This window comes from Formica exsecta, unplaced genomic scaffold, assembly GCF_003651465.1.
Source record: "Formica exsecta isolate Colony F162 unplaced genomic scaffold, ASM365146v1 scaffold4, whole genome shotgun sequence".
Lineage (NCBI taxonomy): Eukaryota > Metazoa > Arthropoda > Insecta > Hymenoptera > Formicidae > Formica > Formica exsecta.
Genome location: NW_021851238.1, coordinates 896087 through 921975, shown reverse-complemented (window position 1 = coordinate 921975; position 25889 = coordinate 896087). Strand labels below are relative to the sequence as shown.

Sequence of the window (25889 nt, the reverse complement as noted above, 5' to 3'; positions counted from 1 at the left end):
AGTTGCAAGGAAGTGATAAGATAAAGAAGAGCAACATATCTTATGACAAAATCATAACTATCGGAATTTGATTTTAAATGTTTTTGGAAACTATTATTTCACTTAAAATTCGTTTCTAAAATAAATTTCGCTTGAAATAAAATATAAAAGTGACACGCTTACTATTTATTTTGGAGATCTTCCAGAATGGAGATCCGCTACCCTCTGGAAACTTCAATCTAAAGATTAGGGATTTATCAAATGTCATAATTGAAAATAATTTTACTAAAAATACATTCCATTGCACAGAAGACATTGTTAGTCGTAGTTTGATTTTTACCATTGGTAGTCGTTACTTGCGTTTGATTATCGGTTAGAGGTGAGATAATTATAGACATAATATCATTCAGAGAAAAAATTCGATCTTTAATAAGTTGCTGATATCGTAAATACTTAATGGATAAATAAAAAAAGTTGCGTATAGTTGCACTGATTAAATAATCCTATATCATTTTTGCCCGTTTCCTTCCTTTCCCCATTCGATCATAATATGCAAATTAGTTTATCGTCTAGTAATAATCGTATCTGTATATCTGCATACAATGATATATAAAAACGCATATGTCATACATAGTTATAATGTTGTTTAACATTTTACTATTTATATAGCATGTTGAATTCCAAATCAAAATAGCTATTAAAATTCCGAAATCTCATTGTACTTTACATCATATTGAATCATATAATGTCAGAGTTGAACACGTGTAAATTCTTTTTTACATAATACATTGGAACAAGCTAATTTTTATTTTTGGTTCGATTAATAAATAGTTGTAAATTTTGATCATTTGTCATAAGGTCTATTTTCTTTGAATATGTAAATACGTGCATATTAAATTGTGCATACATTTAATATGAAACAATGTAAAAAATGGAGTTTTTAATATATTTACTAATCTGTATTATTAAACGGATTACGATATATGAAAAAATTAATTTATTTCGATATCTATTTATCAAATATATTGTATTTCGAATAATTTATTTTTAAAAATTTCGTAAAGATTCCGCAAGGAAAAAGTTTGCATAATTTTTCGCTTTTAATGTCATAATGTGATAATTTGATATAACAAAGTTACAAGATAGAAGCTTTGATCTTGCAACTGCGAATAAAATAAAATATCATTTTTTATTGCGTCTTTGTAAAAACACGCGCAAGCTGTAATTTTCGAAGGCACTTCGATATTACGTAAAACTTCCACACACATTTATTGTTAATCTGTATTCCAGTAATGATATTATCGTTGTGAAATACATGACTAGTTTCTTATACGCTTCATTTTTCAAGGATATGTTAATAGCATACTATTAATATTGCAAAACAAATATATATAATTAACGAAATCATGCATTAAAATATACATTTAATATATTCGAAAAATTACTGTACTTACATAGTAATGACGTAAATAAAATTACAAAAAAATTTGACAAAATTTGATATTAAAAAATTGTTACCGTAACAATAATGTTATTATCAAATAATGATTGATTATAAATTAGGCAGTGTCAATTACTCTGGGAAAACAGATATTTTACGCTTGTAAAATTCAACTAAAACGTGATTAATAAGCCTTGATAATGTGCAGATATTGCAGAAAATTCTAATAATAATTATGTTAAATAATTATGATAAATTGTATACACAATTGTACATTGTATATTATTTATATGAACTTTTTCATTGTTTTTGGTTCACCATCCGCCGCTGAAGTTGGTCCTACATGTTATAAAGATCCTATATAATACACTGCCACAATATTGCTAGTTAATTTATTTATAAATCACAGTCCTTGTAGTCTTTTAAGTATGTACATTTTTATGTATGTAATCATGTGCTGCTAATGGGCGTTCTATATTCTTGAAAACTGGCTCTCCTTCATTATTTCCGCGATTGCCTTATTTCTTACGTTACTCATGATCAATTAATATATGTAAACACATTTATTTTAAATATAATATTTATGATTATTTATGATTATTTATGATTTATATAATATCCTTGCTTTTTTTATCACGAAATTACACACAGACGTGAAAGAAATGTTTAATATAAAAATTAAGAAGTTGCGTGAAAAAATAATTAACTTTATTGACGTCAAATTTTTAGTTCAGGGACAACGAAAGTGCATTGTCCATAAGATGTATTCGCAGAATAGGACCACGAGGCAACGCTTAGAACAGGTTTCACAAGTTTTGTCATGCAACCGGCACTATAGATATTCGCGGAAGAAAAAAGCGAATATCTCAAAGGAGAAGGATTACTATGTTCGCATCGGAGGGAGAACGTTGCCGATGGACGAATGCAATGTGAAGTATTCAGCCACTTTGCCACCAACACTCGAGACACACAACACGCTCCGACAGATCTAATACAAGCGTATTAATTAATCGCTCGTTCGTACGCCGGATTAGAATCAGTCGACACCGCGTTTCGTAAGAGGCGTCTTCTTTTGGAATTTTAATTACGCATTTTGATTATAACCGGCAGTCTCTTTTTGTTATTTGCTTAATTTGCGTTATTGGTTGGTTACCCAAGTGTTTGGCCAGGTGTACTGACCAATTGCACGTAACAGTTCCCGATTTTAAGTTCTCCAAGTTTACCAAAATTCTCAACAGCGAATGGTAGGAATATATCGGCAGGCCATCGATGGAATCTTCATTGTACGGTAAGTGTGTGACGCTTGTCAGTTAATATAGATAAATCGAAATCGCAAAAATAACATGAACCGAAAAACAAAAAAGTGAGTTAAATGAGAAAAAAAGCAGAAACACGCAATTTGTTTTCCATATAAATTTGTACATAATTTAAATCGATTTTATACAACAATCATGTGTATCATTTTAAAAAACTTGTAAATATTCGATTCAATTCCTTCAAACAAATCTTATATCGTTATCATTTTTAAGATACATTTTTTCCTGTTTTCATTACTCTTTGTTATAGTATCTTTTTTATGTGTAATTTATCGATTACTATATTTACTTTTATATACTAAAGTGATTTTTTCCCGTTTAAATTAATAATGACAATATATTCAGATATTAAACATCTTTTTATGTATATACACATTAATTTAACATATATCAGTAGTAATTTATGTTGGTGTGTTAAAATTAAGTAGTTATTATTCGCGAATGTTTAATCATATTTACATTTCATATTTACACATTATTCATATTTACACATTACATAAAACAATTTTTATGTACAAAAAACTCGATAAATTGTTTATTGTCAGATTAAACAGTCAAAATATGTCGTTCAAAGTTCAATAAGATTATTTTGTTTTCGCCGAGATGTGTGTCTATACAACAGCGATTATTTTTCCTCCTTTTTATTTTTGTCAATTTAATTGAACCAGTATTAGCTACCATTATCTGCGTAAATTTTTCTTTTTTTTAAATGAGTCATTATATAAAAATAAACTTTTTCAACATTATTATTAGGTCTAAATCTAGATTATTATCCAAGATTTAGTTGATCTATAGTTCTCTAATTGATCTACATTTGATTTGTTCCATTATTCAATAACACTTATTCTTTAGCACATTTTTTTTCTCTCTCTTATATTTCTTCTATTTTGTTATTATTGCTGTCTGTCATATAAAATTATAACTTACTATGTAACAAACATTCATCATACAAACAAAGAGAAAAGGAAAGAAATAATACGGTAAAATACTATATTGTTGAACATACTTAAAAAATGTAATCGTTTCGAGCAAATTAATTCTCGCGTGAATAAATTAACATCCCAAAGGTTCAACAGTCCGAAAGGTTATTTGCAAGTAGGAAACTCGTCGACCTTGCGAAAAGGAAAAGGGTCAGCGTACTTGTGAAGGACTAAAACGCATATTCGACATTGAGAAACAAAGAAGCATTCTTAGAGGATCGGTAAATTATTAATATTTTATCTTGAACATTTCTACGGGTATAAAAGACAGATGACAATTTTATTAAATTTATTTATGCAAAAAAATATTTCTCAGCGATTCAGCAAAATATTCAAAATTGTATCTTTTCAATATGTATGATCATTTTTTGAGCATTTTGTTAATATTTTTCAGAGAATTGCACTTACTCGAGAAAAATAAATATTTTATTTCATTAATGAGAGAAAAAAATAGATTAAAGAGATAAGTGATCAAAATTTTAAAATATTGTCTTTGAATATTAATAAACTGATAATTATCAGCGACATCAATAAAAAGATTATCAGTTTATCAGATTTGCAAACAGTTGGAATTTAAATTATTTAATAAAACGTCACTTTTCGCAAGAACGCTAATAAATTAGATTTATAAGTTAAAAATATCCTAAAATTAAACATAAAAATATTTCTTTTTCTAATGGCTCCGAATTTAGAGTCTTTTATAATTTTAAATTCACATCTACAATGTACATTCCAATTTTTTTCCAACACATTGCACAATGCACATGCATAAATAATTTTTAAAAAAATTTATATTTTCCTAACGTGTTGAAATATTTCATTCCAAGTTTCATATAGATGATGTTCTACAATTTTATATAGTGTCGGCGATTTTAACTCAACTTCATTACAGTAAATTATTATTATGTAAAAAACGTAATGCATTGCGCCGCTACTATTATCGTCAATGATAAGCAATAATGATTATTTTAGAGAAAATTAATAATATCTCAACTCGCGATAATTTGTACTTGAACTTAAATAACAACGTATATTCCAAAACGCAAAAAAGAAGATAACATATATATGTTATGTCTGCTAAATAATGATTACAATGTTTTCTTGAGAGATAAAATTCGCGTGCAAAAAATTATTGACAATGAGAATAATACGATGAGATTAGAGATTATGATTGTAGAGGAAAATGCAATACACACACACACACACACACACACACACACACACACACACACATCAAGATCAGATTGTGTATGTGCGTGATCACGATAGAATAAATATATTATAAATCAAAATAAGATCCGGATAAATCAGACAGATTTCATTTCAATAACTCAGACAACACGTATATCTAAAAGACATATCAAAGATATTTTGAAAACGTCTTATCATCTTCTTAGAAATTTTGAAAATGTCTTTAGACATCTTAATATTCTCTAGAAATTTAACAAATACTATTTCATTTAATAATATGTAATATGATATATGATTCTAATTTAATAATGCATATTTCATTTAGCTATAATATTAACTTTCGACAAATAAATTTTTGGTTATTACATAAAACATATTTAATAAATTATCAGCCACATATAACGATGTATTTAATCATTCTTGTTGCGATGTTGTTGAGTGTCATCAAACAATGTGGCGAGAATTTTCATTCTTTGAAATGTAAATGTAAACATAATAATATAATATTATTGTATTGCAGATAAGCAAAGAGGAAATTGCAGAATACGATTGAAATAGCAATTACTAAAGATCACGGAAACTGTTGAAAAAATATTGCTCATGGAATCACAAGCCATTTGCAAGAGAGCAGCTAAACTCCATTAAGAATGTTGTAAGAGCGAATGATACGAGATATAACATGCACGATATGCAAAGTGTATAATATACTTTGTAAGTGTTGAATAAAATAAATATTATATGAGAAATTGCATTACTAAGCAACATATTATCAGAAAAAATAAATTATCAGAGATTCGTGTATGTATCTGTATAGAGTGGTGACGGTGATATTGTATAGATTGCGAAATATTTTATGTTTATGAGAGAAGCGTGGAAAAATCCAGAGAAAACTTTTATAATTATAATTATAATTATACTGCGTTATCGTATCCACGATTATCAAATACGACGCCAAAACATTTCGAAACTGGGACTGACATCAATTCAATTGTAAATACAACAAAGCAATCGCATCGCAGACCCATTATCGCGTATATACAACGTATATGTATATTACATGTACACAATTTGTCTTCGTAAATCAGATAGACGAAGTTTTTTGCGGTATCCCCTGCGCCGATAAGCGTGGATTGGTGGAAACAAGGATATCGTGTGGCAAATAAAGAGACGGACAAACGGAAGATTTTCTCAGTAGGTCAATCAAACCGATAAACCATGTTGCAATATAAACCTGTCTCACTGAAGACCCAGATGATCGACATCCAATTCAAGGATCTGTCGTACGAGGTCCAAATCGGATATCGCAGACAAAAGAAACAGATTTTAAAGGGCCTGGACGGAATCTTCAAAGCCGGGGAATTGACTGCCATCATGGGAACGTCCGGTGCCGGCAAGTCTACACTACTCAACATTCTGAATGGATTCCAGCAGGGACGATTAACGGGAGAGATCAACTATATCGGCAACAAGGGTATACAAAATTGGAACAAATACAAAAAGGACTCGTGCTACATTCAGCAGACGGACTATCTGTACGATCTGTTCACTGTCCAGGAGAGCATGATGATAGCGGCCTATCTGAAAATTGGTAATGTGACGCATAAGTTCAGGCATATGCTGACCGAGAATATCCTGAGGAGACTAAATCTAACAAAAACAAAGGACACAGTGATCAACCGGCTCAGTGGAGGACAGAAGAAAAGGCTTAGCATTGCTCTAGAACTGATCGATAATCCGCCGATAATGTTCCTGGACGAGCCTACCACCGGCCTGGACTCGTTGGCGTCCTTTCAGTGCGTCTCCGCGTTGCAAAGTCTAGCGAAAAATGGCAGAACGATCATCTGCACCATCCATCAGCCCAGTGCCATGATTTATGATATGTTTGATCATATCTACCTGATAGTCGATGGTCATTGTATGTACGCCGGTACGCCCGCCAATACAGTAAGCTATTTCGCCCGACAGGGCTTTCAATGTCCCAAATATCACAATCCTGCGGATTACATGCTAGATGTAGTCAACGGGGAATATGGGAATTACGATAACCAGCTGATTACGATGGCCAAACATCATTGTCAAAGAGTCTTGACACCTTTAAAACAATACATGATCAAAGAAGCGTCCTTCGACGAGCGGAACGTACAGGTACTTTCAACGATAAAACCTCCCTCCGAGATTACAAAATTCATGATACTCGTACGTCGTTCCATGTTGTTAATGTACCGAGATTGGACAATGATTTACCTCAAAATAATCATCCTCTTCTTCGTGTCTATTCTGTTGGGCTTGCTATTTGAACACACCGGCGACGACAGCAGCAAGACCTTAAGCAATTTTGGTTTCCTGATGCTAAGCATTATGTACAATGTGTACACTACTTTGATACCAGCCGTGCTGAAGTTTCCTTTGGAGATAGCCATCCTGAGGAAGGAGCGCTTCAACAATTGGTACAAACTGAAGACTTACTACATAGCAGTCCTGATGACCACCCTGCTGTTGCAGATATTAATCAGCCTCATTTACTCGAGCATCTCTTACGTGTTAACCAGCCAACCTATGGAATGGCATCGGTTCTTCATGTTTCTACTCATCTTATTGTTGACGAGTCTCGTCTCGGAGGGCATAGGATTGGGTCTGGGTGCAATTTTCAATCCCATTAATGGCACGTTCTTAGGAGCTTTTATCGTTTGCGCAATGTTGTGTCTATCTGGCTTTCTGATCTTGTTCAATCATATGCCGGTGATCCTTTACTATATTAGCTATATGAACTTCATAAGATACTCTTTCGAAGGCTTGATGCAAGCGATTTACGGCTTTCATCGAGAAAAGATACATTGTCCGAGCCACATAGAATATTGCCATTTTCGGATACCATCAATGATACTAAAAGAGTTAGATATGTTCAAGCCCATGTTTTGGATTGACGTTGCCATATTATTCGGCTGGTTCGTGATCATTCGGATTATAGTTTACATGACAATAAAAAAAAAATTGTCAAAATTATGATGAATATCCGTATTATTAAGACAAAAATTAGCAGCTCCTCGTGAAAGAGTGCGGCGGTTTCTTTGATTTCTGTAAGCAACGCCTCGCTTCCGTACAGGAATCATTGATAAAGAATGTTGTTATAAAACATGACATCATTCTGCAAAAATGTGTTGGGAAAATATGTTAACCATTAGAAACAGGAATTTCAATATGGCTGTGACAACATAATATTTATCTATGATTTTTCGTAATCAATTTTCCATTAAGATTTAAAGTTTCTAACAAATAGAGAATCGAGACGTCGATTATAATGAAATCTTATGCAACTTACGTGGAGCAGGAAGTAAAAGTAATGCTTACAATTGGATCGCTCTTTTTCTAACTTGATCTAATCATCGCCAAATATACTGGATAAAATAGAATTAATACAAAAATTAAATTATAATACGGTAACTATATTGCAAACGTCACATGGACGATAATACCTTCACATACGTGTTAAATTTAACATGAATGCCGTCTGGGAATGTACCGATTGACCGTTGATGGCGTCGAGCATTACGTAGTCGCCATAAGGAATGTGTTTTCGAATCACTTGACAACGCACAAAAAGTTCGACCTAAAAGGATCGACAGTGGATCGAGAAGCGTCCGATAAGGAGAAGGAAAAGGACCTTCCTACTTATAAGGATAATGATTTCGTTAAGGAGGGCATGAAGATTTACATTGGGGAAGAGGCCAAAGCTAAGCTAATAGAAACGTTAACCGCCGATGTAGACGTAAGTATTTATACAAGCGCACAGTATTTTTATGTAACAATTTATATATATATATATATATAAAATTTATAACAATCTTCGAGTTCTACGTTAATAATGTTTTTAAAATTAATACAGATATTTATCAATTGCACACAAAAATAATAGCATATATCTTATCAAATTGTAAATTATTTTCAAGAATTAGATAATACATTGGTCTAAAAAAACGTTTTTGCTGGCATTCAATGATTTATAAATATGCTCTCTCTATTGTTCTATTTCTATTTGCAATTGCGTATGATTATGCGAAAATTTCGCGAATCACAATCACGTATTTTGTTTTGATTTATTAATATCATATATTAAAATAAAACAAATAGATTTATATGCGCATTGCTTCTAGTTGTTATCAAGCATAAATCATGTATATATACTTTACTTTAATGTATGATAAAATGTATAAATGCAATCAAATAAAAAAATGTCCAAGTAAACATGTTTTATGAAACGAGGTTCTAAAAATAGAAACATTTAAAAAACTATAATTATTGTATAGTTGCGATCCAATATAAATGACTGATACATTATACATGAATATTTTTGTAATGATTTAGTAATTCATATTAAATATCAATTCTATAATAACTATCTCAAAAATTTTTCATACGATAAATTCATATTCTTTTTTAAACGCGATCATTTTTGATTAAATAAAATTACGAAACATTATAATTTTCCATATCTAGTAAAAACAAAGTTAAGAACGATAAAACAGCAACGCGTATTCTGCGAGTTACATATAGGTCATGCATGTAAATACGCGGAACGTCGGTCAAAAACCACTAGATAGAATTCGCAATAGAGTTTCTTAATCATTCATCTTCGCAGCATTAGGTCGAGAACGGTTTTAGATAGAAGACCGCTAATATTGCGGTCGTGTAAATAATTTTGTAATAGTAATATACAAGACCGCGCATATGCAAAGTGAGAGTTGAGAAATGGTCATATTAAAATTAGCTTTTTACCATCGATGAAATTACCCACATCGCACGCAACGATGAATTACATGATAATGAAATTGGAAAGAATAATATATTGTCGTTAGGCACAATCTCGTAGATTAAATTAATAAGTTTATTTCCGTTTGCGTTTTTATTCCCTCTTCGTAAAGAAATGATCATATGTAGCGTATGAAAATTGTAACGCGTTGATCTTGTCTTGTATAACATGAGGTACGAGAAATATAAAGTCCAAAGTATGTGGACTCTACAAATGTTCATATCTGTACTGCAATAGTTCATAAAATGTATTCGTCATCAGTTAGAGACGATGAGCAAGTACAAATCGTGCTGTACTCGTTAATGTCTAAAAGTATCTACATACTGTGCATAATGTAGCTAATCGTAAAGTTCTGTGTATAATGAAGTATAATTAAACTTAAACCGAAACGTATCATAGGAGCAAAACGTAAAACGTAATGTAAATATTGTCTAAAATACTGAGAATACAATATACAAATAAAATAACGAGTGAGAAAGAAAAAAAAATAAATGATGGCAAATAGCATATATCAGAATGATGTATTAAAAAGAGAAACAAAAAAGAAAAAGTTTGACGGATCGCCAAGGATCCACGTTAGGCGACACTGCGATTATGGAAAAAATGGCACATTTATTATATTAGTGTGATAGTAATATTATATATACTAATGATATAATTACATATCTTTTTTCTTTCTCAATCGATACATTTATTCACTCTCTCACATTCTTTCTTTCTCTCCCTCTCTCGCGCTCTCTCGCTTATTCTCTTTCTCTCTTTTGTTAAGAGAAGAGTTTATATATTTATATATTCATCTCGTACTTCGTTAATATTAATAGTCGCATTCTTTTTAATCGCATGTAGGGTCGAAGAAATCGGTTTCAATATCCTTCAGGCCCATTCACACAAACTGTCTACAACCCACTCTTACGCATTAATCCTTTTTATTACATATTATACAATATTATATATCTAATATAGTTACACCTTACATGATATGATAATTATCGATTCGCAATTATACCAATAAAACTGAATCCTTACACAATTAGACTGCAACAAATAATTCCTTACGTTTTCTCATTGTTATTTACGCTTAACAATAATTATAAATTGATTTCTTATCGGAATTTATCAACCAACTCGTTATATCAAACGAAAATGCGGTGCCCCTTGATATCCTCGATATGTACTTATTCGAAAATAACGCCATTATTAAGAGCATAATTATTTCGTTTCATGTACAAAGGTCTGTGTGAAGGAGCCTTTATGGCCGATGATTTGGACTTCAAATCCCCCCCGTATAGACGGTGTCTTCGCTCTTCAGCTTCACTTTGACTATCTACGACTATCGACAAGTGTCTAGCTTAGACTGGCTTACGAGCTATTTATTGTCGTTATTATTTTACATGATTACCTTCGCGAATACAAGTGTGTGATCGTGTATTTTATTAGTGTTTGTGAGCGGCTTTTTCTGCAGTTTATCGCAATGTACAATCGTTACGTTTTTTTTTCGTTCTTTCTCTCTCTCTCTCTTTTTATTAAGTATGATTTTATAATTATAAAATGTCGCACCGAAGCAACGGAGCATGATTAATGATTATTAATTAAACGTGGAGCGAGGTTGTGCGAGTTCTTGCCGATCAGATTTCCTAGTCTATAGATCCTGATCGAGAACAAAAGTAATTTTACAATAAGTACTTCCTAGAAAATATTTAAACGAGCTTACAGCTTATAAAAATCAATATTGGAACAATCTTATTAATTCTCTTGTCTGCTATCATTGATTGATTTGAAAACATCAGAAAATAAAAATATATCTACAATGTCAATATTGTATCAAATATTACGTTAGAGTATTAATAGTATTTCTTAGCCATCTCTGAATAATTGCATTTGATTTACAATCATAGAATGATTTTTATTTTACATTTCCACATTTGTGTACGTTTAACTGCAGAGTACTTCATACAAATTTTTCAGCACGTCATATCTCATGTGAATGAGACAAACATTTAATTGTTATTAAAATTGAAAGTCCTGTATAGATACCTATATGCAGGAAAGGAAAACCAACTTATACAAGCTTGATCTTGAACAAAATTCCGCATACACAGCATATTATCGCTTAAGATAATCATATAATTTCATAAGCATTATATAATTTTGTAAACAATTTGTTATGATTAAATTATGTAATTCAGAAGAACATGGTCATACGAAAACGATAAAGAAAAGACCACTTAAAAATTAATTTAAATGATCATTTAAAAATATGACATTTAAAGATTAATCAAGAGACAATATTTTGTACAATAACTACAATAAATATACATGATATGTGTTTGACATATGTTTGTTTTGATATGAATTTAGCTCTCGAATGACATAAAGAAAAAGGTTTGTCACAGAACCCGAACAGAATCATATAATATTTGTATAATTTTCCATTCTTAAACTTTGAAACACTTTCATACTTTTGAAGAAAAATATAGCTATACGTGTACATTGTGCAAGAGAATATTCTCAATAGACCAACAGAAAGGGAAAAAGAAAGTAGAGCAGAAAAGAGGCGAAGTAAACACGGACACTCAATGCTTTTTTGTTGGGTTTTTCATTTTTTCAATAAAATTTATTTAAGAATTTAAATATAAATTAAAATACATGGCAACTGGGTACAGATACGTTTGAGCTATATTTTTGTTCAAAAACAAAAATGTGTCGTTTTTTTCCTTCACGAAAGATCTCATTGGCGGTAATTAACTGATAAAATAATAATAATAATAATTAATAATAATTAATCATGATTATGATTGGGGTTGGTTTGTCTCTTCTCATACTTGTGCGAGTTGAATTGTGTTCGTAACGATCTTAAGCACGTCTTACGAAGCTTATTTATTCCATTTGTTTCATCTATATTCCACTTTATCGCGTACATATAAGTACAGAAATTTTGCCCAAATGATCAATGGCAAAGATAGCGCAGGAAGAGGAACACCCCGAAGGCCCAAAGAGGTTCAGAGTGAATCGACAATATACCAAAACCAGTGAATGCCATTGTAAAATTTTTTATCTCCAGCAACATCGATAATGAAAAGCATTGTGTAATGTAATTGCAAAGTACATCCTTTGAACATATGTTATTATATGTCACGAAAAGGATGCATTTCGCATCAAGCATTGTGATATTTTTCGCAATACACACGTCTAATATATAAATGTATCCCAATTCTTGCTAATGATATATTGCAACGCACTCATCATAACAAATTGCTATGAAAACAAAGCGTACTATTTGAATAATTTTGATTTTCTTAGAGCTTCCTTTTGTGCATGTTTTAACTGCCCAATCTTTTTTCTCATTTTTTTTTTGCTGTATTAAAACAATCTATTCCATTTTAATTTATATCTTTTTGTGTCAAAATACAGATAAAAAAGATATATAATTAGTAAAATTGATTAATATATAATTCAAGGATGTTCTAAAATGGCTTCTTAAATTAAAAATCCTCCATTATTCTTAAATTAAAGATCATCCGAACGATCATCAAAGTAAAATAAAACAAATTATTCATTGAAATGCGCGAATGTTATCTCTTATAGTGTTATTCCTTATAAAGTACGCTTTCGGTTTTGGATACGGATCGTTCACGCTATTTTTTCCTACAGTTACTATAGAAATATTTTATACAATCCAAAAAAATTAAAATGGCTTACCGGTTAAAAATAATCTGCATGTAATAGCAGGGATATATAAATTATATTTAATATAAACTATAATTGAATGTTTTAATAATATCCAGCTTGATGTTAAAATCAAGAGAGTTCTAAATGGCACTTAAATGGCATACATGATCAAATTCTAGCCATAAAACGCTTGAAAAATAATAAAATAAATATATGTGATAACTTTGTTAAGTAAGGTATCTTTGCAGCCATCTTCCTTTTCATATTTTTTCAGATAATAATAGTATTGATTTTAAAAGTTAGAGTATTTTACGTAACGCGATGTCACAAGAAATATTCGTTATTATTTGAAAATTGCAGCTTTTTTATCAAATTGGACAATATTTCCAACCAAAATATTGATATATTTCAAATCCATAAATATAACATATATGTTTTTACATAGTTTATATATAGTATCATATATGTTAAATTATGATTCAGTAATATATATTTTTTTAGCTTAAAAGCAAGTTTTTTTAATTCAATAACATAAATGAAAAAAAAACTCGTTTTCTTTGTTTTCAATAAAATTGTATGTGTCAAGAAAGAAGCTGCAAGTATCGGAATGTGATTTTCTTATCACACCGCGAGTCAGTTGCAGGATGGCGTTTTTCGCGAGCGTGAACGAACCGCTAGCATCTTCAACATTCATATTTTGAACGCTCGTAAACAATAGTCTCTATATACAGTATTGCCAACGTCTAATGATCAATATAAAGGCAACATAATCTATGTTATTTACACCGGTATAACAAGCTATATTCAATGAAAAATGAATAAATCTTGCAAAAGGCTTTCAATCATCGGAATTGGCCGATTTCGTCAATTTAGATAAGTAAAGTATATCTAATTTCTGTAATCGAACCGAAAATATGTTGCCTTTATCTTTATCTTTAGTCAGTGACTCTGTTTTCAGCCAACTCGAGTTCTCTTCCTACCTATTGCGCGTTATAACGTAAACGGTAGTGTATACACAAAAATGGGCAATTTAACATGAGTCAGCAGCGAAGTCCGACCGTTAATAAAACTTCGATCGTACTACACATTATATATCTCGAAAGAGAGGAACCATATTCCTTTGTGTTTTTTTTTCTTTCCGCTATTTATAAAAATAATTTGAAGCCGCCTTGAGGGGGTAGATGCCTCTTAAAACTACTTGCACTATGCTTATGTGAGCATACAACTTTTCTTATTAACTGCATATTGGAGAAGTGCTACAAAAAAATTATGGCTATTCTTATGTACCGCTTTTGCAGTAATACTGAAACACATATTGTAAAATGAATAGATAGATCATGATTTCAAAGCGCGATTCAGATTTTATGCAAATAATTATAATAGTAACAATTGTAATAATATTAAAATATATAATATATTAATACATTAATACAGTAATAAAGATATTAAAACCAAATGATAGAGGGTGGAACAATTTTTTTATATTCTCCTCTTCTTTTATTTTTTCCGCCAATGCAGCACAATAATATTCATAATTTTTTGCACACTCCTACAACTTATATGAGAGCAGAAAAAATTTCTATGTAGATATGCAAGTCATATTCGTAAATTTGTTATCGATTTTAAGATGTATCTACCCCTTAACACAGAATGATACCGCCACTAAGCCGCTGCTACTGCGGTTGTGGTGGATTGTGCTGAAGGGAAGGTTGTGGACCCTGAAACAAAGATATATATATGTATATATATATATTTAAGTAAAATATTTCATTATACATCTTTATGTACATATATAATGAATTGTGCTTTAACAAAATCTTACAGGTAATGTGGGGAAGGGTGGTTGGGAGTGTGCATGTGGATGAGAATGCGGATGTGCTATGTGCGCTGCAAGATGGCCTGGTAACTTAGGGCCATCCTCGGCTTTTTCCTCCTCTCTTCTTTTTAAGCACGCAGCTTTCGGGTTAAGGTTCCGTTCTGAACAAAGAAAAAATACATTAAATACATGAATGTTAATACATATTAATATAATACAACAATTAACAATAAGCATGCAAGTTCACACACGTACCTCTGACTTGTTGTTCGAGTGTCATTATAACTTCAACAGCCATGTTGAGAATACCAAGTTTCGTTTGAGGTTTGTCCGTCTTCAGATGCGTCATACACATTCTGCCAAGTTCTTTTAGAGCTTCGTTGATATCCCTGATACGTATCCTATTGTGAGAGATAAAATTTAGACATTTGCAATGTTTAAATTACTCTCTTAAAAATATTTATTTTTCTTTTTTTAAATGTGTTGGAGAATAGAATAATTTTATATTATTTAATAATGTTACATCTTTTTTACACCATGTGTACTTACACACTCATTATGCACATTAAGCTTTCAAGAAATATTCTTATCACATATACAATAGAAAATGTTAGTCTAGTGCAACTCAAATTTTGAAGAAATATAATTGTACAAACAAAATATCATATATTTATTATAATTTTTGGTTACAAAAATACAATTATATAAGCATGTGTGACATAGAAATTATACACACACATTCACACATAGGGTAGTCCACATAACTGTTAACAGTTTAATATCTCAAAAACTGCGCTATCAATTTTAATTGTTCTGTTCTCCATTTTCATAGATCTCAGGAACCTTTAAATCTATGTCAAGATTAGACAAAAATTGTTTGTTTTCTATAATGTAGATTATGGGAATTATTGATTTTTAACATAGGCACTCTTTTGAAATTTTGGAGTTGCTTCTCGCTTTACTCTTTAGGGAGATCAGAGGGGGAGATCAATCTTGGCATAAAGTTTAAAGGTCTCCTGGGATCTATAAAAAATTCGAAAAAGTCTAGAACGAATAATATTGATCATGTAGTTCTTGAGATATTAAATTGTTAATTATGTGAGCCACCCTGTGTATATGTATAAACATGCCGATCTCATAAAATAATACAAAGAAAAACATGTCATTTATTTTCGTCATCAGAATTTTAGAATTCATGTTGTATTGTTATGTCACGTATGCGTAGAATACGGGCCGTTGTTATTATTGACTTATACCAGAATTGATCACATTGTTATGGACCAACTAAAATCTATTTTTTACATCCACTGCGCATATCATTGATCTTACCTTTCCCTAGCGTTATTTGCTTGTCGCCTCTCTTTCTCTCTTTGTGCCTTCATGTCGGGATCATCATCCTCGTCCTCGGCGCTCGAACAACAGTTGCGCAATAACAATACGCGATTAATCACCTGGTTTACTTCATAACTTACTCTCTAGCCTATATCATTTAAATTTGACAGTAATTGAATTACTAATGTGAATGACACATAGTCGCAATTTACGACAAAATTTGCTTTCGATTTGCTGATACCTAATTATCTAGTTGTTGTTCGAGCGGATTTCATATATTTTTTTGTAATATACAAGCGATATGATAATGAACACACGCAGATGGTCTCACAATTTTGAAATCGTGGATAGTAAGTATAGGTACGAGTTTAAAGGCCCGTATTCTTTGCACAGAACAAACAATCCATGACGAATAATCATGTCAATCAAAGGACAATGATTGTGGATCGAAAAATGCAGATCTTCTATTTTGATGTTGTTACCTAGAAAATTCAGAATGTATACGACATCTATAATTGACAGTATTATATAGGATTACAGAATTTGAAGGGTGTAATGACAAATTAATAAAAAAATAAAACAGCCGAATAACATAATCGAAGACATATTATTAACGTTAAAATAGATGTTTAATTATACGCAATTGAGAAAAATTGTCTCAATGTAATCAATTTTTATTTTTAAAAAATATGACGATTATAATAATATTCAAAAATTTAAGTAATACAAGTATGATCAACATATAAGTGATTTATCAGTCTACAAATATGACATATTCTTTTATTTGAAAAAGATATAATAAAAATAAGGAAAATGCGATAATTGGGAAAAAAATCTATACAACTGAGCAATTCTTGATGCAACGTTCAATGATGCAAAATAAGTGCGGTTCTAAACGAAAAATAGCATGCCTAGGGACCGAATCGCAGCTGAATTAAAATGAGACTGATTTGTAGGTACGCACGAGAGAGCTGTTAACAGATTTCATCTTGTCTCATCTCATTTCTGTCCTTCTAACCAGAAACATTTTAATTTTCACGCCTGAATACGGGCCTTATGTACAGTGCAACGGATATGAAGGAAGCTTCGGATTGCAGGACCCTTGGTATCATAACAAAGCCGTAAACATGCCACATGTTTTCCATCATTTGTGAATCATTAAATTTATTACATCTCATAGTTTATTGCTTATCATAAATAACATCTCGTTTAGGCATGCATACGACTATGTAGAGGGATTCTCTCCGAGAGAATATACAGTGGAGTTTCGTATCTTTACATACGGCGGTAGAGATATACACACGTATCGCTCATATTGTAAGCGACATATACGTATATCGGAATACGGGAACGAGAAGAACGGAAAAGACTGGAATTGTTTTTGTATATCAAGATGCAACGAAGTGCGTACTGCGTGTGTTCACTAACCTTTCACGCACGTTGTTGGCCTGGCGACGTTCTTTCTCGCGCACTGCTTTAGTACCAGGATCGTCGCAGTCTTCGTCAGCGCTCGAACAACGGTTATTCAAAGACACAGCAAGTTAGTTTAAGAGCAAATTTTGAAAAGTCGAATGTATAAGCATTTCCGAGTCATCTAATTACAAGAGATATCGTTCTTCAAATAAAGTTTCGAATTAATATATATCAAACACGTTTTACACGTCTTGAGATTTTTCGAATGAAACAACATATATTCATGTATATCGCGAGTAGCTGCAGTTTCTTTCAATTTTTATCACTGTCGCTCCTTATATCTATTCTTTGACGAAGGGATTTTTTGTAGTTAATGTCTCAAAAATTTTTCCAAATACTTACTATCTACGTGATCTCTTCGTCCCTTTTCCCTGCGACGTCGAATTCACTGTAGCAGCCCCGATTACACCTGCTGCAAGTTCGCTGCTCGATGGCTTCGTCTCACCACCACTACTGTCGGGCGGATCTTTTCTCTTTTCTAAGGAGATGTATTCTGTTCATTATTAATACTGCCGCATAGTTTTCACGAGACAATTGCATTGTTATATTATATATATATATATATATATATATATAATTTACGAAATAGAAAAAAACCAAAATGAAATACCCATCAGTCCATTTCGTTTAAAACAAAAAGTATTTTTTTCATATGTCTAAAAGAGTGATTAAAAGTGAAACATGTTTCAAGAAGTTTCAAGGCATATTATTCGACAGCAATTTTATTCGCGTATTATCTGATGCAACTGAGGAAAAATGTCAGGTTACCCGGAAAAAGAGAAAGAACAAATGCGGCCGACCTTCGCCGAAAACGGCGATCATGATCTTTGATTCTCACTGAGCTTTAAGCAGCAGGCCTTAGTCACGAAACCGTGAAGTATCCAATTAGGAGCAGGAAGCGCACTTTGCGAGATTTCGCTCAACTCTAATTTAGCCGATCTTCTTAAACGCTCTCTTGCCTGACAATTCGCCGGGAGAGTATTAAGTCGCATTATGTATATGCCGTGAGTGTGTCTCTTTAAAAAAAAGTTTCCGTGAGATAATCGCGGCGGAAATCAGACGTACAATTGTATGCAAAAATATGCGATCACGATTTTATTTAACAGTAGTGCACCGAAACTACTGAACTATAAACGAAACATTAAAAATATTTGCATAATATAACGTATTTTTTTGTGCAAAAGATTTTATTCAAGGATTATTCAATTCTCAATAGAATAATTTTCACAGAAATTATTTATTCCCACGTATACAAAGCGCATAAATAGTTTCCAAGTCCGCATGAATGTTTTGCGTTCCTTCGGAACAGGAGATCTCCTAATCCGTAGTAAAAGGATTCCAAATGTTCTCCCCGTCGACATAATAGCTCTAATGGTAAGAAATTGAAAGAGACAGAGCCGGCGAGGCGGAAAGAGAAACGAAGAGCTAGATAACCGAACGTACTCGCGGGAATAATGTAAGCACGACCGCCGGACAGCAAAGACTTCGCGTGATTTATCTAATATTTCCTTATTCGGCCGCGCGACTCCGTTGCAGAACACCTGGGAGCTCCTTCTCTTTTTCTTCTCCCTCGCAGTGTACTCATGGGAAAAGTGACCGCTCGATGATGCGATGGCGCGAAAGTAGAATGGCATGTGACTAAAGTTGCACAACGCGCCATAATTATTCGATTTATTAATTCTTTTTTTGTTTTTACGAAAATTCTTGAACCACTCCATCCTAACATATATGTCAATAGATATGGTTTGAATAGACAAGAAGTAAGACAAGTCGGCTTTTTTCCATGTCGTAAATTATATCATAATTTGCATTTGAATGTCACTTCAGGGTCAACTTACTGGCATTCGTCACAGGTAACCTTTCTATTTTAATGGAACCATCTGTATCGGGCGTGGGCGTAAGACCGGGGTAGGAACCCTGAGGTTGCGTTACCGTTACCGCAGGATGTGGACTCGTCTGAAAAATAGCATACATTGTGTATTGCAGCAAGAGCGGGTAAGGGAAAAAAAGGAACTTATTTCGATATTCATTTTACGGCAATTATCCAAAATTCTTACCAGATGGTCCAGCTGCGGTGGTGAGGTATGCGAGTATATCCCGCCGTGTGGACCAACCGGGCCGAGGTGAAGGCCCACTTGACTCTCGGCGTGATTCCTCAGAACGTTTATGGCATCGTCTAGCCGTTCCTCCATCCGTGTCCCCTGTACCAACAAAATACCGAAAATTCGACTCGATTACGCGTCAGTAGTTCAAGATTGTGTCTCATTCATTATAAAAATTATTTGAGAATACTATAGCGGAAAATTACAGACGCGCTTATCTTCTCATTAAATTTACATAAAGTTGATATTAGAAAAGTTCCACACAAGTAAAAAAAAAAAAGAGAAAAAAAAAGAAAAAGAAAGTAAAAATCGGAATTGAAATCTTTTATTACATTTTCTGACTGTTCCACGATAGAAAGATAATTAGTTGCGCTAATCACAAAGAAATAGACATCGGAAAAAAGGCAGAGATACAAGAGTAATAAAAAAAAAGTCAGCTCGATCGCGCGATTAAACTGCGATTAGAAAGTCTAACGCGGTTTATTTAATGTCGATTATTTATATCGAAACGCGAATGTGTTAATAAAAGTTCAAGCTATGATTATAAATTGTGTACAATAAAGACTTTATCACAATATATAATCATAATTATCCGAAAGCGTAATCAGCAAAAAGTGCAATGGACACGTTTTAGCGTTCGTCTCGCGGGGTCACGGCGTAAAGACAACATGCGTAAAAAAATATGGAAAAAAAATGAGCAAATGAAGAAGAGGAAAAAAACTGAAATTCGGCAATCCTCACCTCGGCATGGTCGCGAAGGAAGCCGATGGCATCGTCTAGCCTCTGCTGTTCAGGCGCCGGCTTCACACACAACACCAACGCAACAACAAAACCAAAAAAAAAAAAAGAACAACCAAGTCAACACAACGTTCACAACAAACAGGATGGAATGAACAAAAATATGTCAAATGAACACGATAAACTTAATAATTCTTTTATATACGGCGGTGGGTGGGGGGGATATAAATATATAGATAGCCGCTCGTGAGGAAAGCACACAAACGATGATTTCTCGGTGCGACGCAATCATGCTATTTGTGCGACTTTAGTGCTAAAATGATTATGTGCCAAGAGCAATTGTAATTCTTTATACAAATATATTTGAAAGTGTAACGTGATAAGAAAATAATGCAGCCTCAATTCTTTTGTATTCATTCGTAATATGATTCCCGCTTGATCTTCTCTCCCTCCTCCCCAGAAAAAAAATAAAAATTATGCGTGTCGTTTAGATGTGTATACTATCGACGTATCGCATTAGTGTATATATATATACATATATCGCGAAATATTATTGGGAAAGAAGTGATTGATATTCGAGCATTCGTGTAAAGTGAATTGCGTGTTTCTAAAGCGACCAAACTTGACGCAGCGTAAATATACGCGTGTCTCAGGAACCATTCAACGATATCATTATAATTATATATCAATATATGCCCGTGTGTCTTACAAAAGTGATAGAGAAATTAGAAAAATTTAAATAACACGAAAGGGAATAACGTTGCAAAGATCCTGCGACTGTCTGCTTGTAAGATTCTTCGTAATTAGTAGAAAAATTCAGATAGTAACTTCGATACGTACCATGTGAATACCACGATTTGGATCCGCTGTAAAATGCGGAGACACTGGCGCGGCTCCAGATGCCCAGCCTGGTGCCGAGCTGGTTAAAGGTGGCGGCGAACTGACGGGCGTAGATGGATTACTGCTATAACTGGATACTGATTGGTCCGTGGGAAAAATCTGCGAAAATCGTCGCAGCTCATGTATAACATTATCAAGTCCAAATTCTCCATACAATAAACATCACATTGAGTGTTAAATTATTGATTGCAATGCATGCTTCAACGTCTAAATTACCGAGATTAAGTATTGGTTTCATCTAGAGCATTGTCTTTTTTTCTCATTTTTATTAAGGGCCTAGTCTACTCTAGCAGTATGTACAATTGATGATTTTTAGGAATTTTGTACAAAGGATATTATAAATTGATTTTTTGGCGTCTTACATATGGTGTTTAAACAGTACGTCAGTATTTTTAAATCTTGGATATTTAGCTTTTTTTTTCTTTTTGTTCGATACAAGCCTCTATGTGTAGCGTGTTCAAAAATGGCTGTGTAACATGCTGCTCTTCGTAATTGTTTAAAATAAAAAACTTCGGTCTAGTTTTACTAAACCTAATAAGAATTAAAAAATTTAATTTTTAATATTTTTCTAATCTCCAACAAATGAAAAAAATATCAACAAAATTAAAATATCTAGTTTTATAAGATATAACACTGCTATTATTCTTCAATTTTTTCTAATAAAATTAGGTTTAGTAACCCAAAAATATCTTACGGAATAAAACTAGACCGAGCTTCTTCATTTCAGACAAAAACACGAGAAGCAGCATGTCACACCGTCGAACCGCGCATTTTTTAACACACTATGTGCTCGTACCAAACAAAAAAAAAGCTAAATATCTTAATTGTTTCAACATCAATAAAAACATATGTAACGTCAAATAAGAGATCAATTGCTAGAGTATAGACTGGGCCTTTAAATATTCATTAATATAAGATTCTCGACAACACGTACTCGGTTGCTTACGACTGATGCGAGGGTCTTGCCGAGGGTGTCGTCCGTGGTAGATTGCTGGTTCGTCGTGGGCGCAGCGTTGGGCGCGGAAGGCGCGGTCGTCGGTGCACCAGGACTATGGCTATATTGCAACGATGCCGGGGACGGCGCCCCTGTGCCGCTGTTCGCCGCAACCGCGGCGCTACCCCGGAATGTCGACATTGGCGGCAGGGAAGCCGCACTGGTCACCGCCGAGCCCATGATCGGCGCTGCAGATTCACCGTTCGGCGACATCGCCGAGTATGCCTGAAACCGCCGAGCGCAAATGGTTCCAAGCTTGGTTCTTGCGGCGAAGTGGGTCACGTGTTTTGGTGAACATACATGCTTACGTCTTCGGTAATTAATTGTCGAATTTGCGTGTTCAGTATCTCTGTCTTCGTCGTGGAAACTTGAGGACTTGTGAAACACGACAACGATATAAAGACTACGATATACCGACTGTCGATTTGCTTCACGCAACAATGTTATTATATCTAAGTCTTTATCTTCGTTTTATCGTTGGAAAGATTTTGTAAGATGTTAGGAGATTTCCGATGAGAGGATTTCAAAGGGAATGCCAACTCTGAGAGCGAACGCGCGAAACCGAGTTTGATTTATCTCTCGTGTAGCTACAAACGATAAAGATATCTGTAGCATGCGACTCTCGATGATTTGTAATTTGTACGATTTCTTTAAACACGTCCGTCTCTCTCTCTCTATCTTTCTTCTTCTTTCTTTCTCTAATCATAATGGATCACTCTGGTCAGCTTTGATATTGGATACGCCAAGCGCTACGAATAGCGCTCTCTCGCACCTACTGAAAACTCGTTCATAAAAGTCTAATTTTAAGCCACCGTTCTAATGTATTTATCAACAAATTAGAGTGGCCTACGAAATGCCTACTAGAAGAGTCTGTAAACATCGTCTTTTAATCAGCGCGATGTTTTGTAAAGAAGCAGCGATGAATGCGGGATTTCGGATCGTGTCGATGGACGAGAAAAAAACTAGAGACATCAGCAGAGGGATTCTTCTTCGATGGACGCGGACGGCGCATTCTCGGAAGATGGGTCATTAAACTAGGATCGTAAATGTTTAACTCTTGGTAAACGAAAGAAATCTTACGGTGAAGCTCTTGACTCCATCTTCTTCTCCTTGGACGCGTTAATCCTAAATCGTACAACTTCTTTACGACGTTTCTTGTCATATCACGCAGATCGAAAGACCTCACTGTAGCTACGCGAAAGATAATAAAATGGCTTGTCTTACGGTCGTTAAAGTTTAAGCGGGCTTTATGATTCGAGTGCGCCGGAAGTTTATACAAGAATCCATTATATATACAATATACATGTATCTCACAGATATTCCAGAATAATGTTTAGTAAAAATAAAATAACGCCGCGCCGTTTGCAGCTATTAACGATTCTCATCGAAGGTATCTCGCAAACGCGACGTCACACGCCGGGAGCAGAAACCTCCTCTCGTTGTCTCAAAGAGAAAGAGGCCGCCGAGAGACGTGGTACGAGGTGCCACGAAGAGGAGGATTTCGTGGTAACCATGAACGGCGTAAATCAAACGAAGGCTGCACTTGACTAGAAACACGGAGTAGCGGGAGGGTCGAAGGTCTATATATAGACGCCAGTGAGTCATTTGACGTTACTCCGGGGTACGCGGAGCACTGTCAACAGTGTCTCTCAACCGTAGCGAAATGACGATGAGAGAGAGAGAGAGAGAGAGAGAGAGAAAGTACGCGTCTCTCTCCTGTCGCGAGCACGCGACAGTCAACCGGGTGGTCCGAAATAAGACGGCCAGAAAGAGTCCGCCAGCTGGTCACGGCGGATCACGGTCAAATGAAGAGGATTAAAGTCAACGCCGTTAAGTCGGAGAGTAATGGCCGACCGACCGAAAAGCGACGCGCGGCTCGTCCTCGAGACGACCTCGGAGCGCACTTCGGGAGCGAATCCCCGGGCGAGATTTAGTGCATTCATCTCCACGCGGAGCTCCTTGATCGCAACTTATCATGTTCCGCGGAAAGCCATCAAACGAAACGATAAATCTCCGAAAAGTTTGTATATTTGTCGAAGAATGTTTTCTCCCGATTGTGCAGCGAAATTCCAAATCTTGTCCGCGATGAGTGCATCTCAAATAACTGCCTTTGCCTTTTTCCAATCCCCCATCGATATACATCATTGATCGAATAAAAGTTTGCAACAGCGATTCCCAATCGAACTTAATTATCCAGCGACCGCGACATTATAATCGCGATACGAACAAGTTCGCGAAAAATTACCGAGTACGTGTTTTCCGGGTTCGGAATCAATTTTTTATCATCGATCAAATTTTTATCCGACACAACGCCGATGATGCGTTCAAGGTTTCGTCAAACTTCATAACTTTCGGGACGGGGGAGAACACGCCGCTCGAGAGACACATCGATCTTTCGGAGCATCAAGATTAGGTCGCTCGCTTAGGTTTTAATCTGTCGACTTCCTCGTCCGACTCGCATGTTCAACGACAGAGAGAATCCCGGGAGGAGAAATATCCTCGTGTCTATTAAGAAGTTCCAGAGACGTCGTTTTCACGACAACGGCTTCGGAGGAACTAGCAGCCGAGTCACGCGTGATTGATCGTTTCTTCGGGTTCGACCGCGACTGGAAGGTAGTTGGGATAGAAAGGGTGAAAAAGGAGCAGGTAGATAAAAGAGAGAAAGATAGAAGAAAAATCACTTACCATGGGGTCGTGGGGTAGGTGCATTGGGTAGGCTGGCTGCGCCAGGTGAGGGGGTGCATATCCACTGTATGGGGGTTGAACACCACCGCCACCCGTCCACGGATCTCCAGGACCGGTTCCTGCGGTATTGCCATCTGCGAAAAAAAAAAAATAGGCGCGGATTCAATCAATCATATGTCATCCGATTGTTGCTTGTCCGAATATCCCAGATCTAAATAAACGATGCATTCAAAATGATACGCAATTATAAGTATTATTGTAGACTTTTCGAAAATTTCTTTTCTCTTTTTAACAGAAAAAGTCGCTTTTGTCAATTCATCGCGCACGTGGCCGAATAATGGGCGTCCGAATCGAGTTTAAAATACATCGTCGCGTGACGTTTAACCAAATTTTTCGTTCGTCAGAAATAAAAGCGACGCATTGCATTCGCTTCATTATGTTTGTAAAATTCCGGTCAATTAAAACA

The 25889-nt window shown here is 34.2% G+C and overlaps 1 protein-coding gene and 1 pseudogene across 9 annotated transcripts; one reads left to right on the top strand and one right to left on the bottom strand.

Annotated features, from left to right (window-relative positions):
* The first annotated feature begins 2321 nt into the window (after positions 1 to 2321).
* Positions 2322 to 8408, top strand: LOC115239976 (annotated as a pseudogene).
* A 1363-nt stretch (positions 8409 to 9771) lies between these two features.
* LOC115240002 (protein daughterless-like) lies at positions 9772 to 25576 on the bottom strand. 9 transcript variants are annotated; one of them, XM_029814912.1, is made up of 11 exons: positions 25424 to 25576; positions 22679 to 22963; positions 21685 to 21843; positions 20848 to 20907; positions 20062 to 20214; positions 19843 to 19960; positions 18347 to 18497; positions 17960 to 18049; positions 15455 to 15600; positions 15206 to 15360; positions 9772 to 15101 (listed from the first exon to the last, which is right to left on the bottom strand). In XM_029814912.1, exons 1-11 carry the CDS (start codon positions 25445 to 25447, stop codon positions 15057 to 15059), a joined length of 1386 nt encoding a protein of 461 aa, XP_029670772.1. In that variant the 5' UTR covers positions 25448 to 25576; the 3' UTR covers positions 9772 to 15056. The 9 variants fall into 9 exon arrangements, with proteins under 9 accessions (XP_029670772.1, XP_029670774.1, XP_029670773.1 ...); XM_029814914.1 differs by having other exon boundaries at positions 17960 to 18046; XM_029814913.1 differs by lacking the exon at positions 17960 to 18049 and adding an exon at positions 16529 to 16618.
* Between the last annotated feature and the right edge of the window lie 313 nt (positions 25577 to 25889).

Excerpts from the sequence above, each read along its gene's own strand:
- LOC115240002 (XM_029814912.1), bottom strand. The coding sequence starts at position 25,447 with ATGCACCTACCCCACGACCCCATG. Across the intron at positions 20,215-20,847 it reads TCCTTCGCGACCATGCCGAG|TTGGTACAGGGGACACGGAT; the intron begins GTGAGGATTGCC and ends TTCGGTATTTTG. Across the intron at positions 18,498-19,842 it reads GTTACCTGTGACGAATGCCA|AATACATCTCCTTAGAAAAG; the intron begins GTAAGTTGACCC and ends AATAATGAACAG.